The sequence below is a fragment of the Zonotrichia albicollis genome, chromosome 36 (genome assembly GCF_047830755.1).
Source record: "Zonotrichia albicollis isolate bZonAlb1 chromosome 36, bZonAlb1.hap1, whole genome shotgun sequence".
Classification (NCBI taxonomy): Eukaryota; Metazoa; Chordata; class Aves; order Passeriformes; family Passerellidae; genus Zonotrichia; species Zonotrichia albicollis.
Genome location: NC_133854.1, coordinates 721,828 through 746,127, shown reverse-complemented (window position 1 = coordinate 746,127; position 24,300 = coordinate 721,828). Strand labels below are relative to the sequence as shown.

Genomic DNA, 24,300 nt, shown 5'->3' with positions numbered 1-24,300 from the left:
AACATCATCATCATCATCATTCATCAATCATCATCATCATTCCTCAATAATCTTCCATCCCTTTATTCATCCATCCAGCCGTAGATCATTCTTCATCCATCAACAATGGATGTATGGGTGGATGGATGGATGGATGGATGGATGGAGCATCCAATGGAAGGACACGAGGGTGAATGGATGGATTGGTTAGTGGGTTGTGGGACGGGCATTTGGATGGACACCTGGATGCCCATGCCCATTACCATGTTATCTCCAATGCAGCCAGTGAAGAACCCTCGCCCTCAGTGGAGCCTCAAGAGGAAAAGCCCCAAACTGAGTCCCCGGCACCTGAGGCACCCCCAGCAAGAGCAGAGCTGGGTGACCTCAGTGTCACCAATGTCACCCCCAGCTCTGTGGAGCTGCACTGGAGCGTCCCCGAGGGCTCCTTTGACTCCTTCACGCTGCAGTACCGGGATGCCCAGGGCCAGCCCCAGGCCCTGCCCATCGATGGCGGCTCCCGCTGGGTGACAGTGCCAGGGCTGTCCCCGTCCCGCCGGTACCGCTTCCACCTCTACGGGCTCCGGGGCAGGAAGAAGATCGACCATGTGTCCACCGAGGCCGTGACAGGTGAGGGAGAAGGTCGGGGTGAGGAAGGGTGGGTGGATGTATGGATGAAGAATAATGGGTACATGGAGAGATGGAGGGATGAAGGGATGGAAGGATGGGTGATTGGAGAAAGGGATGGAGAGGTAGCGGGATGAAGGAATACAGGAATGGATTGATGGATGCATGGATGGATGGATGGATGGATGGATGGATGGATGGATGGATGGGTGAAGAGATCCCACTCCCATTCCATCCCCATCTCTCAGTGAGCACCCACTGACTTGGGCACCATCCAATCAATCATTGACCCTTCCACTGTCCTGGTGACCGACATTTGCTGTCCACTATCATCATCATCATCATCATCTTCATCATCATCATCCATTATCCATCATTATCATCCATAATTTTCATGTTCCATGAATAACCACCATCATCATCATCATCATTCATCAATCATCATCATCATCATTCCTCAATAATCTTCCCTCCCTTTATTCATCCATCCAGCCGTAGATCATTCTTCATCCATCAGCGATGGATGGGTGGATGGATGGATGGATGGATGGATGGATGGAGCATCCAATGAAAGGACACGAATGTGAATGGATGGATTGGTTCGTGGGTCGTGGGATGAGCATTTGGATGGACACCTGGATGCCCATGCCCATTACCATGTTATCTCCAATGCAGCCAGTGAAGAACCCTCGCCCTCAGTGGAGCCTCAAGAGGAAAAGCCCCAAACTGAGTCCCCGGCACCTGAAGCACCCCCAGCAAGAGCAGAGCTGGGGGAGCTGAGGGTCTCCAGCGTCACCCCCAGCTCTGTGGGGCTGCACTGGAGCGTCCCTGAGGGCTCCTTTGACTCCTTCACGCTGCAGTACCGGGATGCCCAGGGCCAGCCCCAGGCCCTGCCCATCGATGGCGGCTCCCGCTGGGTGACAGTGCCAGGGCTGTCCCCGTCCCGCCGGTACCGCTTCCACCTCTACGGGCTCCGGGGAGGCAAAAGGATTGACCGCGTCTCCACCGACGCTGTCACAGGTGAGGGGGAAGGTCACAGGGATGGAAGGATCATGAAAGGTGGGCATCACCCCAGAAGAGTCGGAGAGCTGTTTGTAAAGGGGGAGAGATTGACACGGAGATGGATGGGGAGGTTGGTGATGGATGCCTTTGTGTAGTGTTGGGTGGAATCACGAGGAGAAGGATGGACAGATGGACATGAGGATCATTGGATGCCTGAAGAACTGCATGGTGATGGCATGAACGGAGGGGCGGGTGGATGGATGAATGATGACTGAACAAACAGACTGGTGAATGGGCAGGGAGCTGGAGAAGCCTTCATGGATGGACTGTGAGGTTCTATTAGGAGCACTGGGTTTGAGACAGATTGATGCCTGGCTGGATGAATGGGTGATGGGTGTTGTTGGTTTACAGGCCCACAGGAAGTACCGATCATGACGTGGATGCTTTGTGGGATTTGTGACTGTTGATGGCGGATGATGATGTGGAGGGGACGCAGCATTGGGTAGAATTGGGCAGGGAAACTGGACGCACGTTGGAGATGGAGAGATGGCTGCAACTGTGGGAGGGTGGTGTGATGGAGGGACAGATGTTTGGATGGATGGATGCATGGATGGACAATGATGGAAGGATGGACGGACTGATGGATGGATGGATGGATGGATGGATGGATGGATGGATGGATGGACAATGATGGAAGGATGGACAGACTGATGGATGGATGGATGGATGGATGGATGGATGGACAATGATGGAAGGATGGACGGACTGATGGATGGATGGACGGACTGATGGATGGATGGATGGATGGATGGATGGATGGATGGACGATGATGGAAGTATGGACGGACTGATGGATGGATGGATGGATGGACAATGATGGAAGGATGGACGGACTGATGGATGCATGGATGGATGGATGGATGGATGCATGGATGGACAGTGGATATTGTATGAATCAAGATGGTGGATGACGTTGATTACGACAGTGATGAAGATGGTGGATGATGGCAGATGCTCATCAGTGAGTCCATGGAAGAGTCAGTGATTGTTTGGATGGGGCTGGGGTCAATGGGTGCTCAGTGATGGGTGAGGAGGGAATGGTGAGAAGGGGCTGGGAGGCAATGGTGCATCATGGAGAGATGGGTGGATGATGGATGGATATCCCAATGCCTCCACCCGTCATTGTCCTCTCTCTGTCGTTTCTGCAGGTGACCCAGAGGATCTGTCCCCACCCTCAAGGGACCCCACAACTGAGGCCTCCACAACTGAGGCCCCCAGAGCTCAGCACCACCAACCTGAGCCCTCTCAAACTGAGGGCCCCTCGGCACGGGCAGTGTTGGGGGATCTGAAGGTGTCCAATGTCACACCTGACTCTGTGGAGCTGCACTGGAGCGTCCCCGAGGGCTCCTTTGACTCCTTCACGCTGCAGTACCGGGATGCCCAGGGCCAGCCCCAGGCCCTGCCCATCGATGGCGGCTCCCGCTGGGTGACAGTGCCAGGGCTGTCCCCGTCCCGCCGGTACCGCTTCCACCTCTACGGGCTCCGGGGAGGCAAAAGGATTGACCGCGTCTCCACCGACGTCAGCACAGGTGAGAGGGAAAGTCAGAGGAAAATGGGATGAGAGGTCGATGGAGGGATCGAGAGGTCGAGACATCGAGGGATGGATGAATCCAGGGTTTCCATTCCCATCCCATCCCCATCCCACATCAAGCACTTCTCCAGTCTGGTGTCAGCCAATCAAACATCAGCTCTTCCACTGACCTACTGAACAACACCCTCCATCGTCCATCATCACCATCGTCATCCATCATCATCATCATCAACTATCACCTATGCATGACCATCAGTAATATCCATTATCACCAACCATCATCATCCTCGTCATCCATCATCATGATTCATCATCATCACCATCAACTATCACCTCTGCATGACCCTTGGTAATATTCATTATCACCATGCATCATCATCACCATCATCATCATCATCTTCATCAACTATCAACTGTGTGTGGCCATCAGTAATATCCATTATCACCAACCATCATCATCATCATCATCATCATCAACAACTATCAACTGTGCGTGGCCATCAGTAATATCCATTATCACCAACCATCATCATCACCATCATCATCATCATGATTCATCATCACCATCAACTATCACCTATGCATGACCATCAGTAATATCCATTATCTCCATCCATCATCATGATTCATCATCATCATCATAACTATCACCTATGCATGACCATCAGTAATATCCATTATCACCATGCATCATCATCACCATCATCATCATCATCATCATCATCAACTATCACCTATGCATGACCATCAGTAATATCCATTATCACCAACCATCATCATCCTCATCATCCATCATCATGATTCATCATCATCACCATTAACTATCGCCTCTGCATGACCCTTGGTAATACTCATTATCACCATGCATCATCATCACAATCATCACCATCATCATCATCATCATCATCAACTATCAACTGTGCTTGGCCATCAGTAATGTCCATTATCACCAACCATCATCATCACCATCATCATCATCATGATTCATCATCACCATCAACCATCACCTATGCATGACCATCAGTAATATGCATTATCTCCATCCATCATCATGATTCATCATCATCATCATCAACTATCGCCTCTGCATGACCCTTGGTAATATCCATTATCTCCATCCATCATCATGATTCATCATCATCATCATCAACTATCACCTCTGCATGACCCTTGGTAATATTCATTATCACCATGCATCATCATCACCATCATCATCATCATCATCATCATCATCATCATCATCATCATCATCATCATCATCATCATTATCAACTATCACCACTGCATGACGCTCCGTAATATCCATTATCACCATGCATCATCATGACCATCATCATCATCATGATTCATCATCATCATCAGCTATCAGCTCTGCATGACCATCGGTAATATCCATTATCACCATGCATCATCATCACCATCATCATCACCATCATCATCATGACTTCCTGTCCATGAATGATGAAGAACCGAATGGTTTTACAGATTCCGGTCTGGATATTGGGTGGGTTCCTGTCCAAACTGAAGGAAGTAGGTGGATGGATGGATGGATGGATGATGGATGATGGATGGGTGGATGGATGGATGGATGGATGGATGGGTGGGTGATGGATGGATGGGTGGATGGATGGATGGATGGATGGATGATGGATGGATGGATGGACGGATGGATGGATGGACGGATGGATGGATGGATGGATGGATGGACGGATGGATGGATGGATGGATGGATCGATGGATGGATGGATGGATGGATGGATGGATGGATGGATGGATGATGGATGGATGGATGGACGGATGGATGGATGGATGGATGGATGGATGATGGATGGATGGATGGATGGATGGATGATGGATGGATGATGGATGGATGGATGGATGATGGATGGATGGATGGATGGATGGATGGATGGATGATGGATGGATGGATGGATGGATGGATGGATGGACGGATGGATGGATGGATGGATGGATGATGGATGGATGGATGGATGGATGGATGGATGATGGATGGATGGATGATGGATGGATGGATGGATGGATGGATGGATGATGGATGGATGGATGGATGGACGGACAGATGATGGATGGACAGGTGATGGATGGATGGATGGATGGATGGATGGATGGATGGATGATGGATGGATGGATGGATGGATGGATGGATGGATGGATGATGGATGGATGGATGATGGATGGATGGATGATGGATGGATGATGGATGGATGGATGATGGATGATGGATGGATGGATGGATGGATGGATGATGGATGAATGGATGGATGGATGCTTGGATGGATGGATGGACGGATGGATGGATGATGGATGGATGGATGGATGGATGCATGCATGGATGGATGGGTGGATGGATGATGGATGGATGGATGGATGGATGGATGGATGGATGGGTGGCTGGATGGATGGATGGATGGATGGATGCATGGATGGATGGATGGACGGACAGATGATGGATGGCAGTGATGGATAATGGGTGGGGGATGGTTGGGTAGATGATGGATGGACATATGGAAGAACACCTGGACAGCCCCACCCACCACTGTCCCCTCTGCACAGCAGCCACAGGAGAGCCAGAGGAGCCGCCCTTCCCCTCAGAGGAGCCCCACACTGAAGCCCCACCAACCGAGGACAACCACCCTGAGCACCCCCAAACTGCTGTCCCCGTGGCACGGGCAGAACTGGGTGACCTCAGTGTCACCAATGTCACCTCCAGCTCTGTGGGGCTGCACTGGAGCGTCCCCGAGGGCTCCTTTGACTCCTTCACGCTGCAGTACCGGGATGCCCAGGGCCAGCCCCAGGCCCTGCCCATCGATGGCGGCTCCCGCTGGGTGACAGTGCCAGGGCTGTCCCCGTCCCGCCGGTACCGCTTCCACCTCTACGGGCTCAGGGGCAGGAAGAAGATCGACCATGTGTCCACCGAGGCCGTGACAGGTGAGGGAGAAGGTCAAGAGGAGGAAGACCAGGTGGATGTATGGATGAAGAATCATGGATATATGGAGAGATGGAGGGATGAAGGGATGGAGGAAGGGATGGAGAGGTGAAGGGATGGAAGAATGCAGGAATGGATGGATGGATGGATGGATGATGGATGATGGATGGATGGATGGATGGATGGATGGATGATGGATGGATGGAGGGATTGATGGATGGATGATGGATGATGGATGGAGGGATGGATGGATGGAGGGATGGATGATGGATGATGGATGGATGGATGGATGGATGGATGGAGGGATGGATGATGGATGATGGATGGATGGATGGATGAATGGTCGCCAGAATGACTGGTCCAGAATATTGAAGTGTGGATGAATCAGTGTTGCAGTCCGTGATGGATCAATGTTTGGATGAAAGCAGCCACCACCGTCCCCTCTCCACAGGAGCTGCAGAAGAGCCAGAGGAACAGCCCCTGCCCACAGAGGAACCACAGCAGGAGAAACCCCAAACTGAGGCCACCACGGGTGAGGATCTGTGGAGGTTCCTCCAGAACCCGTCCAGGATGGAGCTGGAGCTGGGGCAGGGGTGGGAATGGGGCTGGAGAAATGGGGGGAGCTGGGGAGCTCGGGGTGGGCGCTGAGGGCCAGGGAAATTTGGGAATTTCGGATTTTGGGAATTTGGGATTGAAAGTGGGAACTGGGAGGGGATTGCAATTCCCAAATTTGGATATTTGGGAGGGAATTTGGAATTCGCAAATTTGGGAATCTGGGGGAAAGTGGGATCTGGGAGGGGATTGGGAATTCCCAAAATCGGAAATTTGGGAGGGAATTGGGGATTGGGAATTGCCAAATTTCAGAATCTGGGGGGTAAATGGGAACTGGGAGGGAATTGGGAATTCCCAAATTTGGACATTTGGGAGGGAATTTGGAATTCGCAAATTTGGGAATTTGGGGGTAAATGGGAACTGGGAGGGGACTGGGAATTGCCAAAATTGGAAATTTGGGAGGGAATTGGGGATTGGGAATTCCCAAATTTCAGAGTCTGGGGGTAAATGGGAACTGGGAGGGAATTGGGAATTCCCAAAATTGGAAATTTGGGGAATTTGGGAGGGAATTGGGGATTGGGAATTGCCAAATTTGGGAAATTGGGAACTTGGGAGGGAATTGGGAATTGCCAAATTTGGACATTTGGGAGGGAATTTGGAATTCGCAAATTTGGGCATTTGGGGGAAAGTGGGAACTGGGAGGGAATTGGGAATTGCCAAAATCGGAAATTCAGGAGGGAATTGGGGATTGGGAATTCCTAAATTTCAGAATCTGGGGGGTAAATGGGAACTGGGAATTCCCAAAATTGGAAAATTTGGGGAATTTGGGAGGGAATTGGGGATTGGGAATTCCCAAAATTGGAAAGTTTGGGAAATTTGGGAGGGAATTGGGGATTGGGAATTGCCAAAATTGGAAATTTGGGGAATTTGGGAGGGAATGGGGGATTGGGAATTCCCAAAATTGGACATTTGGGAGGGAATTTGGAATTCCCAAATTTGGGAATTTGGGGGAAAGTGGGATCTGGGAGGGGATTGGGAATTGCCAAAATTGGAAAATTTGGGAGGGAATTGGGGATTGGGAATTCCCAAATTTCAGAGTCTGGGGGGTAAATGGGAACTGGGAGGGAATTGGGCATTGCCAAAATTGGAAAATTTGGGAGGGAATTGGGGATTGGGAATTCCCAAATTTCAGATTTTGAGGGGTAAATGGGAACTGGGAGGGGATTGGGAATTGCCAAAATTGGAAATTTGGGAGGGAATTGGGGATTGGGAATTGCCAAATTTCAGAATCTGGGGGGTAAATGGGAACTGGGAGGGGATTGGGAATTCCCAAAATTGGAAATTGGGAACTTGGGAGGGTTTTGGGAATTCCCAAATTTGGACATTTGGGAGGGAATTTGGAATTTGCAAATTTGGGAATTTGGGGGAAAGTGGGAACTGGGAGGGAATTGGGAATTGCCAAAATTGGAAATTTGGGAGGGAATTGGGGATTGGGAATTGCCAAATTTCAGAGTCTGGGGGGTAAATGGGAACTGGGAGGGAATTGGGAATTCCCAAAATTGGAAACTTGGGGAATTTGGGGGGGAATTGGGACTTCCCAAATTTGGGCATTTGGGAGAGAATTTGGAATTCGCAAATTTGGGAATTTGGGGGAAAGTGGGAACTGGGAGGGGATTGGGAATTGCCAAAATTGGAATTTTGGGAGGAAATTCCCAAATTTCAGAATCTGGGGGGTAAACGGGAACTGGGAATTCCCAAAATTGGAAATTTGGGGAATTTGGGAGGGAATGGGGGATTGGGAATTGCCAAATTTGGGCATTTGGGAGGGAAATTGGAATTTGCAAATTTGGGAATTTGGGAATCTGGGGGAAACTGGGACTGGGGAGAATTTGGGGTGAACTGGGATGAACTGGGATGGACTGGGATGAACTGGGGTGAACTGGGGGGAACTGGGATGGACTGGGATGGACTGGGATGAACTGGGATGAACTGGGGGGAACTGGGATGAACTGGGATGGACTGGGATGGACTGGGGTGAACTGGGGGGACTGGGATGGACTGGGGGAACTGGGGGGAACTGGGATGAACTGGGATGAACTGGGATGGACTGGGGTGAACTGGGATGGACTGGGATGGACTGGGGGGAACTGGGATGGACTGGGATGGACTGGGATGGACTGGGATGAACTGGGATGGACTGGGATGGACTGGGGGGAACTGGGATGGACTGGGGTGAACTGGGGGGAACTGGGATGAACTGGAGTGAACTGGGATGAACTGGGATGAACTGGGATGGACTGGGATGGACTGGGATGGACTGGAGGGAACTGGGGTGAGCCGGGGTTGCGGTGGAGCTGAGGACTGGATTGGTGGGATATTTGGGATGCCTCCAGTGATTTTTGGGGTATCCGTGGGCGATTTTGGGGTATCAGGGAATTTGGGGTGGGGTTTTGGGGTGCCAACAGTGGTTTTGGGGTATCAGTGGCTGATTTTGGGGTATCAGTGAATTTGGGGATATTTGGGGTGCCCCAGTGATTTTTGGGGTACCCCTGGCAGATTTTGGGGTGTCAGTGAATTTGGGGATATTTGGTTTACCAGCAGAAATTTTTGGGGTATCCCTGGGACATTTTGGGGTGTCAGTGGATTTGGGGATATTTGGGGTGCCACCGGTGGTTTTTGGGGTATCCCTGGCAGATTTTGGGGTATCAGTGAATTTGGGGTTTTGGGGTGCCAGCAGTGATTTTTGGGATATCTGTGGGGATTTTGGGGTATCAGTGGATTTGGGGATATTTGGGGTGCCAACAGTGATTTTTGGGGTGTCAGTGGGAGATTTAGGGGTATCAGTGGTTTTGGGGTGCCACCAGTGATTTTTGGGGTATCCCTGGTGGATTTTGGGGTATCGGTGAATTTGGTGGATATTTGGGGTGCCACCAGTGATTTTTGGGGTATCCGTGGGCGATTTTGGGGTGTCAGTGGATTTGGGGATATTTGGGGTGCCAGCAGTGATTTTTGGGGTATCCCTGGGGGATTTTGGGGTATCAGTGAATTTGGGGATATTTGGGGTGCCAGCAGTGGTTTTTGGGGTATCCGTGGGCGATTTTGGGGTGTCAGTGGATTGAGGTGGGGTTTTGGGGTGTCACCAGTGGTTTTGGGGGTATCAGTGGGCGATTTTGGGGTGTCAGTGGGAGATTTTGGGGTATCAGTGGATTTGGGGATATTTGGGGTGCCAGCAGTGATTTTTGGGGTATCCCTGGCGGATTTTGGGGTATCAACAGATTGGGGCGGGGTTTTGGGGTGCCAACAGTGGTTTTGGGGTGTCAGTGAATTTGGGGATATCTGGGGTGCCAGCGGTGGTTTTGGGGTGTCAGTGGGAGATTTTGGGGTGTCAGTGAATTTGGGGATATTTGGGGTGCCACCAGTGATTTTTGGGGTATCTCTGTCGGATTTTGGGGTGTCAGTGGATTTGGGGTGTGGCAGGTTGGGGTGCCAACAGTGATTTTTGGGGTATCAGTGAATTTGGGGATATTTGGGGTGCCAGCGGTGATTTTTGGGGTGTCAGTAGGGGATTTTAGGGTATCAGTGGATTTGGGGTGCCAACAGTGATTTTTGGGGTATCCCTGGCAGATTTTGGAGTATCAGTGAATATGGGGTATTTGGGGTGCCACCAGTGGTTTTTGGGGTGTCACTGGGAGATTTTGGGGATATTTGGGGTGCCAGCATTGATTTTTGGGGTATCCCTGGCAGATTTCGGGGTATCAGTGAATTTGGGGTGCCAGCAGTGGTTTTGGGGTGTCAGTGAATTTGGGATATTTGGAGTGCCAGCAGTGATTTTTGGGGATATTTGGGGTGCCACCAGTGGTTTTTGGGGTATTGGTGAATTTGGGGATATTTGGGGTGCCAGCATTGATTTTTGGGGTATCCCTGGGACGTTTCGGGGTGTCAGTGGATTTGGGGATATCTGGGGTGCCAGCATTGATTTTTGGGGTGTCCCCGGGACGTTTCGGGGTGTCAGTGGATTTGGGGATATTTGGGGGTGTCAGCAGTGATTTTTGGGGTATCCCTGGGACGTTTCGGGGTGTCAGTGGATTTGGGGATATCTGGGGTGCCAGCATTGATTTTTGGGGTATCCCTGGCGGATTTTGGGGTATCAGTGGATTTGGGGATATCTGGGGTGCCAGCAGTGATTTTTGGGGTATCCCTGGGACGTTTTGGGGTATCAGTGAATTTGGGGTATTTGGGGTGCCAGCATTGATTTTTGGGGTGTCCCCGGGCCGTTTCGGGGTCCCCGCCCAGGCGCCCTCGGGACCCTCCGCGTGGACTCGCTGTGGCCCCGCAGCGCCCGCCTGAGCTGGGACCCCCCCCAGCGCCCCCGCCGGCGGCTTCGAGCTGGAGTACGGCCCCCGAGGGGGACCCCGAAAGGTAACGGACACGGAAAGGACCCCAAAAACCCCAAACCGGCCAAAACGGCCCCAAAAACCCCAAACAGCTCAGAACGGCCCCAAAAAGGATCCCAAAAACCCCAAACAGCCCCAAAAACCCCAGAACGGCCCCAAAAAGGATCCCAAAAACCCCAAACAGCCCAAAGCGGCCCCAAAAAAGGATCCTAAAAACCCCAAACACCCAAAAAGGATCCCAAAAACCCTAAAAACCCCAAACAGCCCAAAACAGCCCCAAAACAGGATCCCAAAAATCCCAAAACAGCCCAAAACGGCCCCAAAAAAGGATCCTAAAAACCCCAAAATGGTCCCAAAAAGGATCCCAAAAACCCCAAACACCCCAAACAGCCCCAAAACCCCCAAACACCCAAAAAAGGACCCCAAAAACCCCAAACAGCCCAAAACGGCCCCAAAAAGGATCCCAAAAACCCCAAACACCCCCAAACAGCCCCAAAAACCCCAAACAGCCCAAAATGGCCCCAAAAAAGGATCCCAAAAACCCCAAAACGGCCCCAAAAAGGATCCCAAAAACACCAAACACCCCAAAAAGGATCCCAAAAACCCCAAAACAGCCCCAAAAACCCCAAACACCCCAAAACAGCCCCAAAAACCCCAAACAGCCCAAAACATCCCCAAAAAAGGATCCTAAAAACCCCAAAATGGCCCCAAAACGGCCCCAAAAACCCCCAAAATCCCAAAAAGGCCCCAAAAAAGGATCCCAAAAATCCCAAACACCCCAAAACAGCCCCAAAAACCCCAAACAGCCCAGAACGGCCCCAAAACCATCCCAAAATCCCCAAATGACACCCCAGGGTGCCCCATTGCCTTCCGTGGGTGCTGGCACCCCAAAACACCTCCGGGGGACCCCAATAACCCCCTGGGGACCCCAAAACCCTCCTGGGGACCCCAAAACTCCCCTGGACACCCCCAAAACCTTTGGGACCCCCCAATAACCTTTAGGGACACCCCAATAACCCATTGGTGACCCCAATAACACCCTGGGTGACCCCATAACAATTTGGGACACCCCAATAACCCCCCTGGACACCCCAAAACCTTTTGGGACACCCCAATACCCCATTGGTGACCCCATAACCCCCCGGGACACCCCAATAACCCATTGGTGACCCCAATAACCCACCAGGACACCCCAAAACCTTTGGGGACCCCCTAATAACCTTTTGGGACACCCCAATAACACCTTGGTGACCCCAATAACCCCCTGGGTGACCCCATAACAATTTGGGACACCCCAAAATCCCTCAGGACACCCTAAAACCTTTAGGGACACCCCAATAACCCCCTGTGGGACCCCATAAGCCCCGGGACACCCCAATAACCTTTTGGGACACCCCAATAACCCACTGGTGACCCCATAATCCCCGGGACACCCCATAACCTTTAGGGACACCCCAATACCCCCTTGGTGACCCCATAATCCCCGGGACACCCCAATACCCCCTTGGTGACCCCACAACCTTTTGGGACACCCCAATAACACCTTGGTGACCCCATAACAATTTGGGACACCCCAAAATTCCTCAGGACACCCTAAAACCTTTAGGGACACCCCAATAACCCCTGTGGGACCCCAATAACCCCCCTGGACACCCCAATAACCTCCGGGACACCCCAATAACCCACTGGTGACCCCAATAACCCCCTGGACACCCCAAACCCTTTGGGGACCCCCCAATACCCCATTGGTGACCCCAATAACCCCTGTGGGACCCCAATAACCCACCAGGACACCCCAATAACCCCCGGGACACCCCAATAACCCACTGGTGACCCCAATACCCACCGGGACACCCCAAAAGCCCTCAGGACACCCCAAAACCTTTGGGGACCCCCCAATAATCCCCTGGTGATCCAATAACCTTTAGGGACACCCCAATACCCCCTTGGTGACCCCATAACAATTTGGGACACCCCAATAACCCCCCTGGACACCCCAAAATCTTTTGGGACACCCCAATAACCCATTGGTGACCCCAATAACCCACTGGTGACCCCATAACCTTTAGGGACACCCCAAAACTTTTGGGGACCCCCCAATAACCCCCCGGGACACCCCAATAACCCCTGTGGGACCCCAATAACCCACTGGTGACCCCAGTATCCCCCTTGGTGACCCATAACCTTTTGGGACACCCCAAAACCTTTGGGGACCCCCCAATAACCCCCCGGGACACCCCAATAACCCATTGGTGACCCCAAAACCCCCCGGGACACCCCCAAAACCTTTGGGGACCCCCCAAAAACCTTTTAGCACCCCCCAATAACCCCTTGGAACACCCCAATAACCCATTGGTGACCCCAATAACCCATTGGTGACCCCAAAACCCCCCGGGACACCCCAAAAGCTTTTGGGACACCCCAATAACCCCTTGGTGACCCCAGTAACCCCCAGGACACCCCAATACTCCATTGGTGACCCCATAATCCCTGGGACACCCCAATAACCTTTTGGGACACCCCAAAACCCACCGGGACACCCCAAAAGCCCTCAGGACACCCCAAAACCTTTGGGGACACCCCAATAACCCATTGGTGACCCCAAAACCCCTGGGGACCCCAAAACACCTGCGGGGACCCCAATAATCCACTGGTGACCCCAATACGCCCCTGGACACCCCAATAACCCACTGGTGACCCCAATAACCCACTGTTGACCCCAGTAATCCCCAGGACACCCCATAACCTTTTGGGACACCCCAAAACTCCCCGGGACACCCCAATACCCCATTGGTGACCCCATAACCCCCCGGGACACCCCAAAACATTTGGGGACCCCCCAATAATCCCCTGGTGACCTCATAACCTTTTGGGACACCCCAAAATCCCTCAGGACACCCCATAACCTTTAGGGACACCCCAATACCCCATTGGTGACCCCATAACAATTTGGGAGCCCCCAATAACCCCCCAGGACACCCCAATATCCCCCTTGGTGACCCCAATAACCCCCTGGACACCCCAATATCCTCCGTGGTGACCCCAATAACCCTCCGGGACACCCCAAAATCTTTTGGGACCCCCCATTAATCCCTGGTGACCCCATAACAATTTGGGACACCCCAAAATCCCTCAGGACACCCTAAAACCTTTAGGGACCCCCCAATAACCTTTAGGGACACCCCAATAACCCCTGTGGGACCCCAAAACCTTTTGGGACACCCCAATAATGCCCTGGGGGACCCCAATAATCCCCTGGGGACCCAATAACACCCCGGGACACCCCCAATACCCCATTGGTGGCCCCATAACCCCCGGGGACCCCAATGACACCACAGGACCCCAAAATACCTCCAGGCACCCCAACAATACCCTGAGGACCCCAAAACCTTTCGGGATCCCCCAATAATCCCCTGGTGACCCCATAACCCCCCGGGACACCCCAAAACCTTTTGGGACACCCCAATACCCCATTGGTGACCCCATAACCCCCCGGGACACCCCAATAACCCCCTGGACATCCCAATAACACCTTGGTGACCCCACAACCTTTTGGGACACCCCAATAACACCTTGGTGACCCCAATAACACCTTGATGACCCCAATAACCCATTGGTGACCCCATAACAATTTGGGACACCCCAATAACCCCCCTGGACACCCCAAAAGCTTTTGGGACACCCCAATACCCCATTGGTGACCCCAAAACCTTTGGGGACCCCCCAATAACCCCCTGGTGACCCCATAACCTTTAGGGACACCCCAATAACCCCTGTGGGACCCCAATAACCCACCAGGACACCCCAATAATGCCCTGGGACACCCCATGACCTTTTGGGACACCCCAGTAACCCACCGGGACACCCCAATAACCCTCTGGACACCCCAAAATCTTTTGGGACACCCCAATAACCCCCTGGTGGCCCCAGTAACCCCCTGGGACACCCCAAAACTCCCTGGGACACCCCATAACCTTTAGGGACACCCCAATAACCTTTTGGGGCACCCCCAATAACCCCTTGGTGACCCCATAACCTTTTGGGACACCCCAAAACCTTTAGGAACCCCCCAATAATCCCCTGGTGACCCCATAACCCCCCGGGATACCCCAATAACCCACCAGGACACCCCAAAACCTTTAGGGACACCCCAAAACCCTTGGTGACCCCATAATCCCCCGGGACACCCCAATAACCCACTGGTGACCCCAATAACCCACTGGTGACCCCATAACCCCCTGGGACACCCCAATAACCCCCGGGACACCCCAATAACCTTTTGGGGACCCCCCCCAATACCCCATTGGTGACCCCAATAACCTTTTGGGACACCCCAAAATCCCTCAGGACACCCTAAAACCTTTAGGGACCCCCCCAATAATCCCCTGGTGACCCCATAACAATTTGGGACACCCCAATAACCCCCTGGGACACCCCAATACCCCATTGGTGACCCCAAAACCCCTGGGGACCCCAAAACACCTGCGGGGACCCAATAACCCCCTGGGACACCCCAATAACCCCCTGGTGACCCCATAATCCCCCCCCGGACACCCCAAAACCTTTTGACACACCCCAATAATCCCTTTGGGCACCCCAATAACCGCTGGGGACCCCAATAATCCCCTGGGGACCCAATAACACCCCCGGGACACCCCAATACCCCATTGGTGGCCCCATAACCCCCGGGGACCCCAATGACACCACAGGACCCCAAAATACCTCCAGGCACCCCAACAATACCCTGAGGACCCCAAAACCTTTCGGGATCCCCCAATAATCCCCTGGTGACCCCATAACCCCCCGGGACACCCCAAAACCTTTTGGGACACCCCAATAACCCCTATAACACCCCATGGCACCCCAAAACACCTCCGGGGGACCCCAATAATCCCTCTGGGCACCCCAAAACCGCCCTGGTGACCCCAATAACCCCCTGGGACACCCCAAAAACCCCATTGGTGACCCCATAACCCCCCGGGACACCCCATAACCTTTTGGGACACCCCAAAACCTTTAGGGACACCCCAATAACCCACTGGTGACCCCATAATCCCCGGGACACCCCATAAGCCCCTGGTGATCCAATAACCTTTAGGGACACCCCAATAACCCCTTGGTGACCCCATAACAATTTGGGACCTCCCCAATAACCCCCCAGGACACCCCAAAATCTTTTGGGACACCCCCAATACCCCATTGGTGACCCCATAACCCACTGGTGACCCCAATAACCTTTAGCGACACCCCAAAAACCTTTAGGAACACCCCAATAACCCATTGGTGACCCCAATACCCCATTGGTGACCCTAAAACCCCCCGGGACACCCCAAAACCTTTTGGGACCCCCCCAATACCTTTTGGGACACCCCAATACCCCACTGGTGACCCCAATAACCCCCTGGTGACCCCAGTAACCCCCGGGACACCCCACAACCTTTTGGGACACCCCAAAAACCTTTTGGGACACCCCAATAACCCACTGGTGACCCCAATAACCCACTGGTGACCCCAATACCCCATTGGTGACCCCAATAACCCACTGGTGACCCCAATACCCCACTGGTGACCCCCATAACCCCCCGGTGCCCCCCCAGCGGCTCCGGCTGCCCCCCGAGGCCCGGCAGCAGCAGCTGTGGGGCCTGGAGCCCGCGGGCGTTTATGGGGTGCGCCTGTGGGGGCACCCCCAAACCCAGCCCCCCCTGGAGGCGACCTTTGAGACCCGTGAGTGCGGGGGCACCCCCAAATCCCGAATGTGGGGCGGGGGGACCCCGAAATGGGGCTGGGAAATTGGGGGGCACCCCCAAATCCCGAATGTGGGGCGGGGGGACCCCAAAATGGGGCTGGGGGTTGGACCCCGAAAATGGGGATGGGGGGTTGGGGGGTGCAGGGGGACCCCGAAATGGGGCCGGGGGGTTGGACCCCGAAAATGGGTCTGGGAAATTGGGGGACACCCCAAAATCCGAAATGTGGGGGGCAGGGGGACCCCAAAATAGGGCTGGGGGGTCGGACCCCGAAAATGGGGCTGGGGGGTTGGGGGGCACCCCAAAATCCGAAAATGTGGGGCTGGGGAGACCCCAAAAATGGGACTGGGGGGACCCCAGAAATGGGGCTGGGGGGATTGGGAGGCACCCCAAAATGCGAAATGTGGGGTGCAGGGGGACCCCAAAATGGGGCTGGGGGGTTGGGGGGTGCGGGGGGACCCCAAAAATGGGGCTGGGGGTTGGACCCCGAAAATGGGGCTGGGGAATTGGGGGGCACCCCAAAATCCCAAAAGTGGGGTGCAGGGGGACCCCAAAAATGGGGCTGGGGGTCGGGGGGATGCTGGGGCACCCCGAAATCCGTAATGTGGGGTGTGGGGGGACCCCAGAAATGGGGCTGGGGGGGTCGGACCCCAAAAATGGGGCTGGGGGATTGGGGGGCTCCCCAAAATCCCAAATGTGGGGTGCGGGGGGACCCCAAAAATGGAGCTGGGGGGTTGGGGGGTGCGGGGGGGACCCCGAAAATGGGGCTGGGGAATTGGGGGGCGCCCCAAAATCCCAAATGTGGGGAGTGGGGGGACCCCAAAATGGGGCTGGGGGATCGGACCCCGAAAATGGGGCTGGGGGGTTGGGGGGTGCGGGGGGACCCCAAAATCCCGAATGGGGGGCGGGGGGACCCCGAAATGGGGCTGGGGGATTGGGGGGCTCCCCAAAATCCCAAATGTGGGGTGTGGGGGGACCCCGAAATGGGGCGGGGGGGTTGGACCCCAAAAATGGGGCTGGGGGGTTGGGGGGTTGGGGGGCACCCCAAAAATGGGGCTGGGGGTTGGACCCCGAAAATGGGGCTGGGGAATTGGGGGGCTCCCCAAAATCCCATAAGTGGGGGGCAGGGGGTGGGACCCCGAAAATGGGACTGGGGGATCGGGGGCACCCCAAAATCCCAAAAGTGGGGGGCAGGGGGGGGACCCCGAAATGGGGCTGGGGGATCGGACCCCAAAAATGGGGCTGGGGAATTGGGGGGCACCCCAAAATCCCAAATGTGGGGGGCAGGGGGACCCCAAAATAGGGCTAGGGGGTGCGGGGGGACCCCGAAATCCCAAACGTGGTGCGGGGGGACCCCGAAAATGGGGCTGGGGGTCGGACCCCGAAAATGGGGCTGGGGAATTGGGGGGTGCGGGGGAACCCCGAAATCCCAAAAGTGGGGTGCGGGGGGGACCCCGAAAATGGGGCTGGGGAATTGGGGGGCACCCCAAAATCCGAAATGTGGGGCTGGGGGAGCGGGAGGACCCCAAAATGGGGCTGGGGAATTGGGGGGCACCCCAAAATCCGAAATGTGGGGTGTGGGGGGACCCCGAAAATGAGGCTGGGAAATTGGGGGGCACCCCAAAATCTCAAAAGTGGGGGGCAGGGGGGGGACCCCAAAAATGGGGATGGGGGTCGGACCCCAAAAATGGGGCTGGGAAATTGGGGGACTCCCCAAAATCCGAAATGTGGGGCTGGGGGAGCAGGGGGACCCCGAAATGGGGCTCGGAAATTGGGGGGCACCCCAAAATCCTAAATGTGGGGGGCGGGGGGACCCCAAAAATGGAGATGGGGAGTCGGGGGGCGCCCCAAAATCCGAAATGTGGGGTGCAGGGAGGGACCCCAAAAATGGGGCTGGGGGAATTGGGGGGCACCCCAAAATCCGAAATGTGGGGCTGGGGGAGCGGGAGGACCCCAAAATGGGGCTGGGGGATTGGGGGGCACCCCAAAATCCCAAATGTGGGGTGCAGGGGGACCCCAAAATAGGGCTGGGGGGTTGGACTCCAAAAATGGGGCTGGGAGATTGGGGGGCACCCCAAAATCCCAAATGTGGGGTGCGGGGGGACCCCAAAAATGGGGCCGGGGGGTCGGACCCCAAAAATGGGGCTGGGGGTTGGGGGGCTCCCCAAAATCCCAAATGTGGGGGGCAGGGGGACCCCAAAAATGGGGCTGGGGGGTTGGGGGGCACCCCAAAATCCGAAATGTGGGGGGCAGGGGGACCTCGAAAATGAGGCTGGGGGGTTGGGGGGCACCCCAAAATCCCAAACGTGGGGGTGCGGGGGGACCCCGAAATGGGGCCGGGGGGGTCGGACCCCAAAAATGGGGCTGGGGGTTGGGGGGGCTCCCAAAATCCGAAATGTGGGGTGCGGGGGGACCCCAAAAATGGGGATGGGGGTCGGGGGGGAGCTGGGAGCCTTTGGATCCTAAAAGAGAATTTTGGGGGGATTTGGGGGGGATTTTGGGGAGATTTTGGGGGGATTTTGGGGGGATTTTGGGAGGATTTTGGGGGGATTTGGGGGGATTTTGGGGGGATTTGGGGGGATTTGGGGGATTTTGGGGGATTTTGGGGGATTTTGGGGAATTTTGGGGGGGATTTTGGGGGGATTTGGGGGGATTTGGGGGGGGATTTTGGGGGATTTTGGGGGGATTTGGGGGATTTTGGGGGATTTTGGGGGATTTGGGGGGATTTTGGGGGGAATTTTGGGGGGATTTTGGGGGGTCGGGGTTGTTTGTATGGGAAGTTGGGACCCTTTAAGGGAGGGATGGAATTTTGGGGGATTTTGGGAAAAATTTGGAAAAAAATTTGGGAGAAAAAACACTGAAGAATTTTTGGGGAAAATTTGGGAAAAAAACCACAGAAAAATTCGGGAGAAATTTGGAAAAAACACGGAAAAATTGGGGAAAATTTGGGAGAAATTCGTGAAAAATTTGGGATAAAACACGGAAAAATATTGGGGGAAAAAACACGGGAAAATACGGAAAAATTTGAGGAAAAAAAGACAAAAAATTGGCGGGGAAAAATTGGGAAAAATTTTGGAAAACACACGGAAAATTTTGGCAAAGAACATGGACAAAATTGGGAAAATACACGGAGAACTTGGAAAAAAATTTTTAAAAACCAGGAAAAATTTGGAAAAAAACACGGAAAAAGTTTGGGATAAACCACAGAAAATTTGGGATAAATTTGGGAGAAAACACAGAAAAATTTGGGAGAAATTTGGGAAAATAACATGGAAAAATTTGGGATAAACCACAGAAAATCGGGATAAATTTGGGATAAATTTGGGAAAAAACACTGAAACATTGGGAGAAATTTGGGAAAAAAAAAAGGTGGAAAAATTTGGGATAAACCACAGAAAATTGGGGATAAATCTGGAGAAAACACAGAAAAATTTGGGAGAAATTTGGGAAAAACCAGAGAAAATTTGGGATAAATTTGGGAAAAAAAACAGGGAAAAATTCGGGATAAACCACAGAAAATCAGGGATAAATTTGGGATAAAGCACAGAAAATTTGGGATAAATTTGGGAGAAAACACAGAATATTTGGGATAAATTTGGGATAAAGCACAGGAAATTGGGGATAAATTTGGGATAAACCACAGAAAATTGGGGATAAATTTGGGGGGGATAAATTTGGGATAAACCACAGGAAACTGGGGAGAAATTTGGGATAAACCACAGGAATTGGGGATAAATTTGGGATAAACCACAGAAATTTTGGGATAAATTTGGGATAAACCACAGAAAATTGGGATAAATTTGTGAGAAAACACAGAAAGTTTTTGAGAAATTTGGGAAAAAAACACAGAAAAATTTGGGATAAACCACAGGAAATTGGGGATAAATTTGGGATAAACCACGGAAAATTGGGGATAAATTTGGGATAAACCACAGGAAATTGGGGATAAATTTGGGATAAATTACAGGAAATTTGGGATAAATTTGGGGGAGATAAATTTGGGATAAACCACAGAATATTTGGGATAAATTCGGGATAAAGCACAGGAAATTTGGGATAAACCACAGGAAATTGGGGATAAATTTGGGATAAACCACAGGAAACTGGGGAGAAATTCGGGATAAAGCACAGGAAATTTGGGATAAAGCACAGGAAATTGGGGATAAAGCACAGGAAATTGGGGATAAATTTGGGACAAAGCACAGAAAGTTTGGGATAAATTTGGGATGAACCTCAGAAAATTTGGGATAAATTTGGGGGGGATAAATTTGGGATAAACCACGGAAAATCGGGGATAAATTTGGGATAAACCACAGAAAATTGGGGAGAAATTCGGGATAAAGCACAGGAAATTTGGGATAAATTTGGGAGAAAACACAGAAAATTGGGGATGAATTTGGGAAAAAAACATGGAAAAATTTGGGATAAACCACAGAAAACTGGGGATAAATTTGGGTTAAACCACGGGAAACTGGGGATAAGCCACAGAAGATTGGGGGTAAATTTGGGGAGATAAATTTGGAATAAACCACAGGAAATAGGGATAAATTTGGGGTAAACCACGGAAAATTTGGGATAAATTTGGGATAAACCACAGGAAATTTGGGAAAAAGCACAGAGAATTGGGGATAAATTTGGGAGAAAACAGGGGAAAATTTGGGATAAATTTGTTATAAACCACAGAAAATTTGGGATAAATTTGGGGGGGGATAAATTTGGCATAAACCACAGGAAACTGGGGAGAAATTCGGGATAAACCCCAGAAAATTGGGGATAAATTTGGGGGGGATAAATTTGGGATAAACCACAGAAAATTTGGGATAAATTTGGGATAAACCACAGAAAACTGGGGATAAATTTGGGATAAACCACGGAAAATTGGGGATAAATTTGGGAGAAAACACAGAAAAATTTGGGGGAAATTTGGGAAAAAACAGGGGTAAATTTGGGATAAACCATAGAAAATTTGGGATAAATTTGGGATAAAGCACAGAAAATTGGGGATAAATTTGGGATAAACCACAGAAAATCGGGGATAAATTTGGGGGGGGATAAATTTGGCATAAACCACAGGAAACTGGGGAGAAATTCGGGATAAAGCGCAGGAAATTTGGGATAAATTTGTTATAAACCACAGAAAATTGGGGATAAATTCGGGATAAACCACATAAAATTGGGGATAAATTTGGGGGGGATAAATTTGGGATAAAGCACAGAAATTTTGGGATAAATTTGGGATAAACCACAGGAAACTGGGGAGAAATTCGGGATAAACCACAGAAAATTGGGGATGAATTTGGGATAAACCCCGGAAATTGGGGATAAATTTGGGGGGGATAAATTTGGGATAAACCACAGGAAACTGGGGATAAACCACAGGAAATTTGGGATAAATTTGGGACAAACCCCAGAAATTTGGGATAAATTTGGGATAAACCACAGAAAATTGGGGATAAGCCACAGAAAATTTGGGATAAATTCGGAATAAACCACAGAAAATTTGGAATAAATTTGGGGGGGATAAATTTGGGATAAACCACAGAAAATTTGGGATAAATTTGGGATAAACCACAGGAAACTGGGGATAAACCACAGGAAATTGGGGATAAATTCGGGATAAACCACAGAAAATTGGGGATAAATTTGGGGGGGATAAATTTGGGATAAACCACAGTAAATTTGGGATAAACCCCAGAAATTTGGGATAAACCACAGGAAATTGGGGATAAATTTGGGGAGGGATAAATTTGGGATAAACCCCGGCAATTTGGGATAAATTCGGGACAAACCCCGGCAATTTGGGATAAATTTGGGACAAACCCCAGCAATTTGGGATAAATTTGGGACAAACCCCAGCAATTTGGGATAAATTTGGGACGAACCCCGGAAATCTGGGATAAATTTGGGATAAACCCCAGCAATTTGGGATAAATTCGGGACAAACCCCGGCAATTCGGGATAACGAGTGCCCGTGGGTCCCAGCCCCGCTGCCGTTCCCGCACCCCCGGGACTGCGCCCAGGAGCAGCTGAACGGCCCCGGGCCCTCGCGCGTCGCCCTCATCTTCCTCAGCGGGGACCCGGCCCGGCCGCTGCGCGTCTACTGCGACATGGACACCGACGGGGGCGGATGGGTGGTGAGAGTGGGGAACTGGGATGGACTGGGATGGACTGGGACGGACTGGGATGGACTGGGATGGACTGGGATGGACTGGGGAAACTGGGATGGACTGGGATGGACTGGGACATGGACACCGACGGAGGGGGATGGGTGGTGAGAGTGCACTGGGGAAACTGGGATGGACTGGGATGGACTGGGATAAACTGGGACATGGACACCGACGGGGGCGGATGGGAGGTGAGAATGGGAAACTGGGATGGACTGGGATGGACTGGGATGGACTGGGATGGACTGGGACATGGACACCGACGGGGGGGGATGGGTGGTGAGAGTGGGAAACTGGGATGGACTGGGGAAACTGGGAGGGACTGGGATGGACTGGGATGGACTGGGATGGACTGGGATGGACTGGGGAAACTGGGATGGACTGGGATGGACTGGGATGGACTGGGATGGACTGGGATGGACTGGGGAAACTGGGATGGACTGGGACATGGACACCGATGGAGGGGGATGGGTGGTGAGGATGGACTGGGGAAACTGGGATGGACTGGGATGGACTGGGACATGGACTGGGACAGACTGGGACAGACTGGGACATGGACACCGACGGGGGGGGATGGGTGGTGAGGACAAACTGGGATGGACTGGGATAAACTGGGATGGACTGGGATGGACTGGGATGGACTGGGACATGGACACCGATGGAGGGGGATGGGTGGTGAGGACAAACTGGGATGGACTGGGATGGACTGGGATGGACTGGGATGGACTGGGACATGGACACCGACGGGGGCGGATGGGTGGTGAGAATGGGAAACTGGGATGGACTGGGATGGACTGGGGGGAACTGGGATGGACTGGGATGGACTGGGATGGACTGGGATGGACTGGGACATGGACACCGACGGAGGGGGATGGGTGGTGAGAATAAACTGGGGAAACTGGGATGGACTGGGATGGACTGGGATGGACTGGGATGGACTGGGATGGATTGGGATGGACTGGGATGGACTGGGACATGGACACCGATGGCGGGGGATGGGTGGTGAGGGGAAACTGGGGAAACTGGGATAAACTGGGGAAACTGGGATAAACTGGGACATGGACACCGACGGAGGGGGATGGGTGGTGAGGATAAACTGGGGAAACTGGGATGGACTGGGATGGACTGGGATGGACTGGGATGGACTGGGATGGACTGGGATGGACTGGGACATGGACACCGATGGGGGCGGATGGGTGGTGAGAGTGGGAAACTGGGATGGACTGGGATGGACTGGGATGGACTGGGACATGGACACCGACGGAGGGGGATGGGTGGTGAGAATGGGAAACTGGGATGGACT

The 24,300-nt window shown here is 52.6% G+C and overlaps 1 protein-coding gene across 1 annotated transcript in view; it reads left to right on the top strand.

The window, feature by feature from the left end:
- LOC141726535 (tenascin-X-like) overlaps window positions 1-24,300 on the top strand; it is an 82,559-nt gene that overhangs the window by 29,237 nt on the left and 29,022 nt on the right. Inside the window, 9 exon segments of the mRNA XM_074531460.1 lie at window positions 262-606; window positions 1,279-1,623; window positions 2,814-3,194; window positions 5,771-6,145; window positions 6,595-6,675; window positions 10,989-11,047; window positions 11,049-11,114; window positions 16,687-16,813; window positions 22,816-22,967. Of these exon segments, the coding sequence (XP_074387561.1) occupies window positions 262-606; window positions 1,279-1,623; window positions 2,814-3,194; window positions 5,771-6,145; window positions 6,595-6,675; window positions 10,989-11,047; window positions 11,049-11,114; window positions 16,687-16,813; window positions 22,816-22,967 (1,931 nt within the window).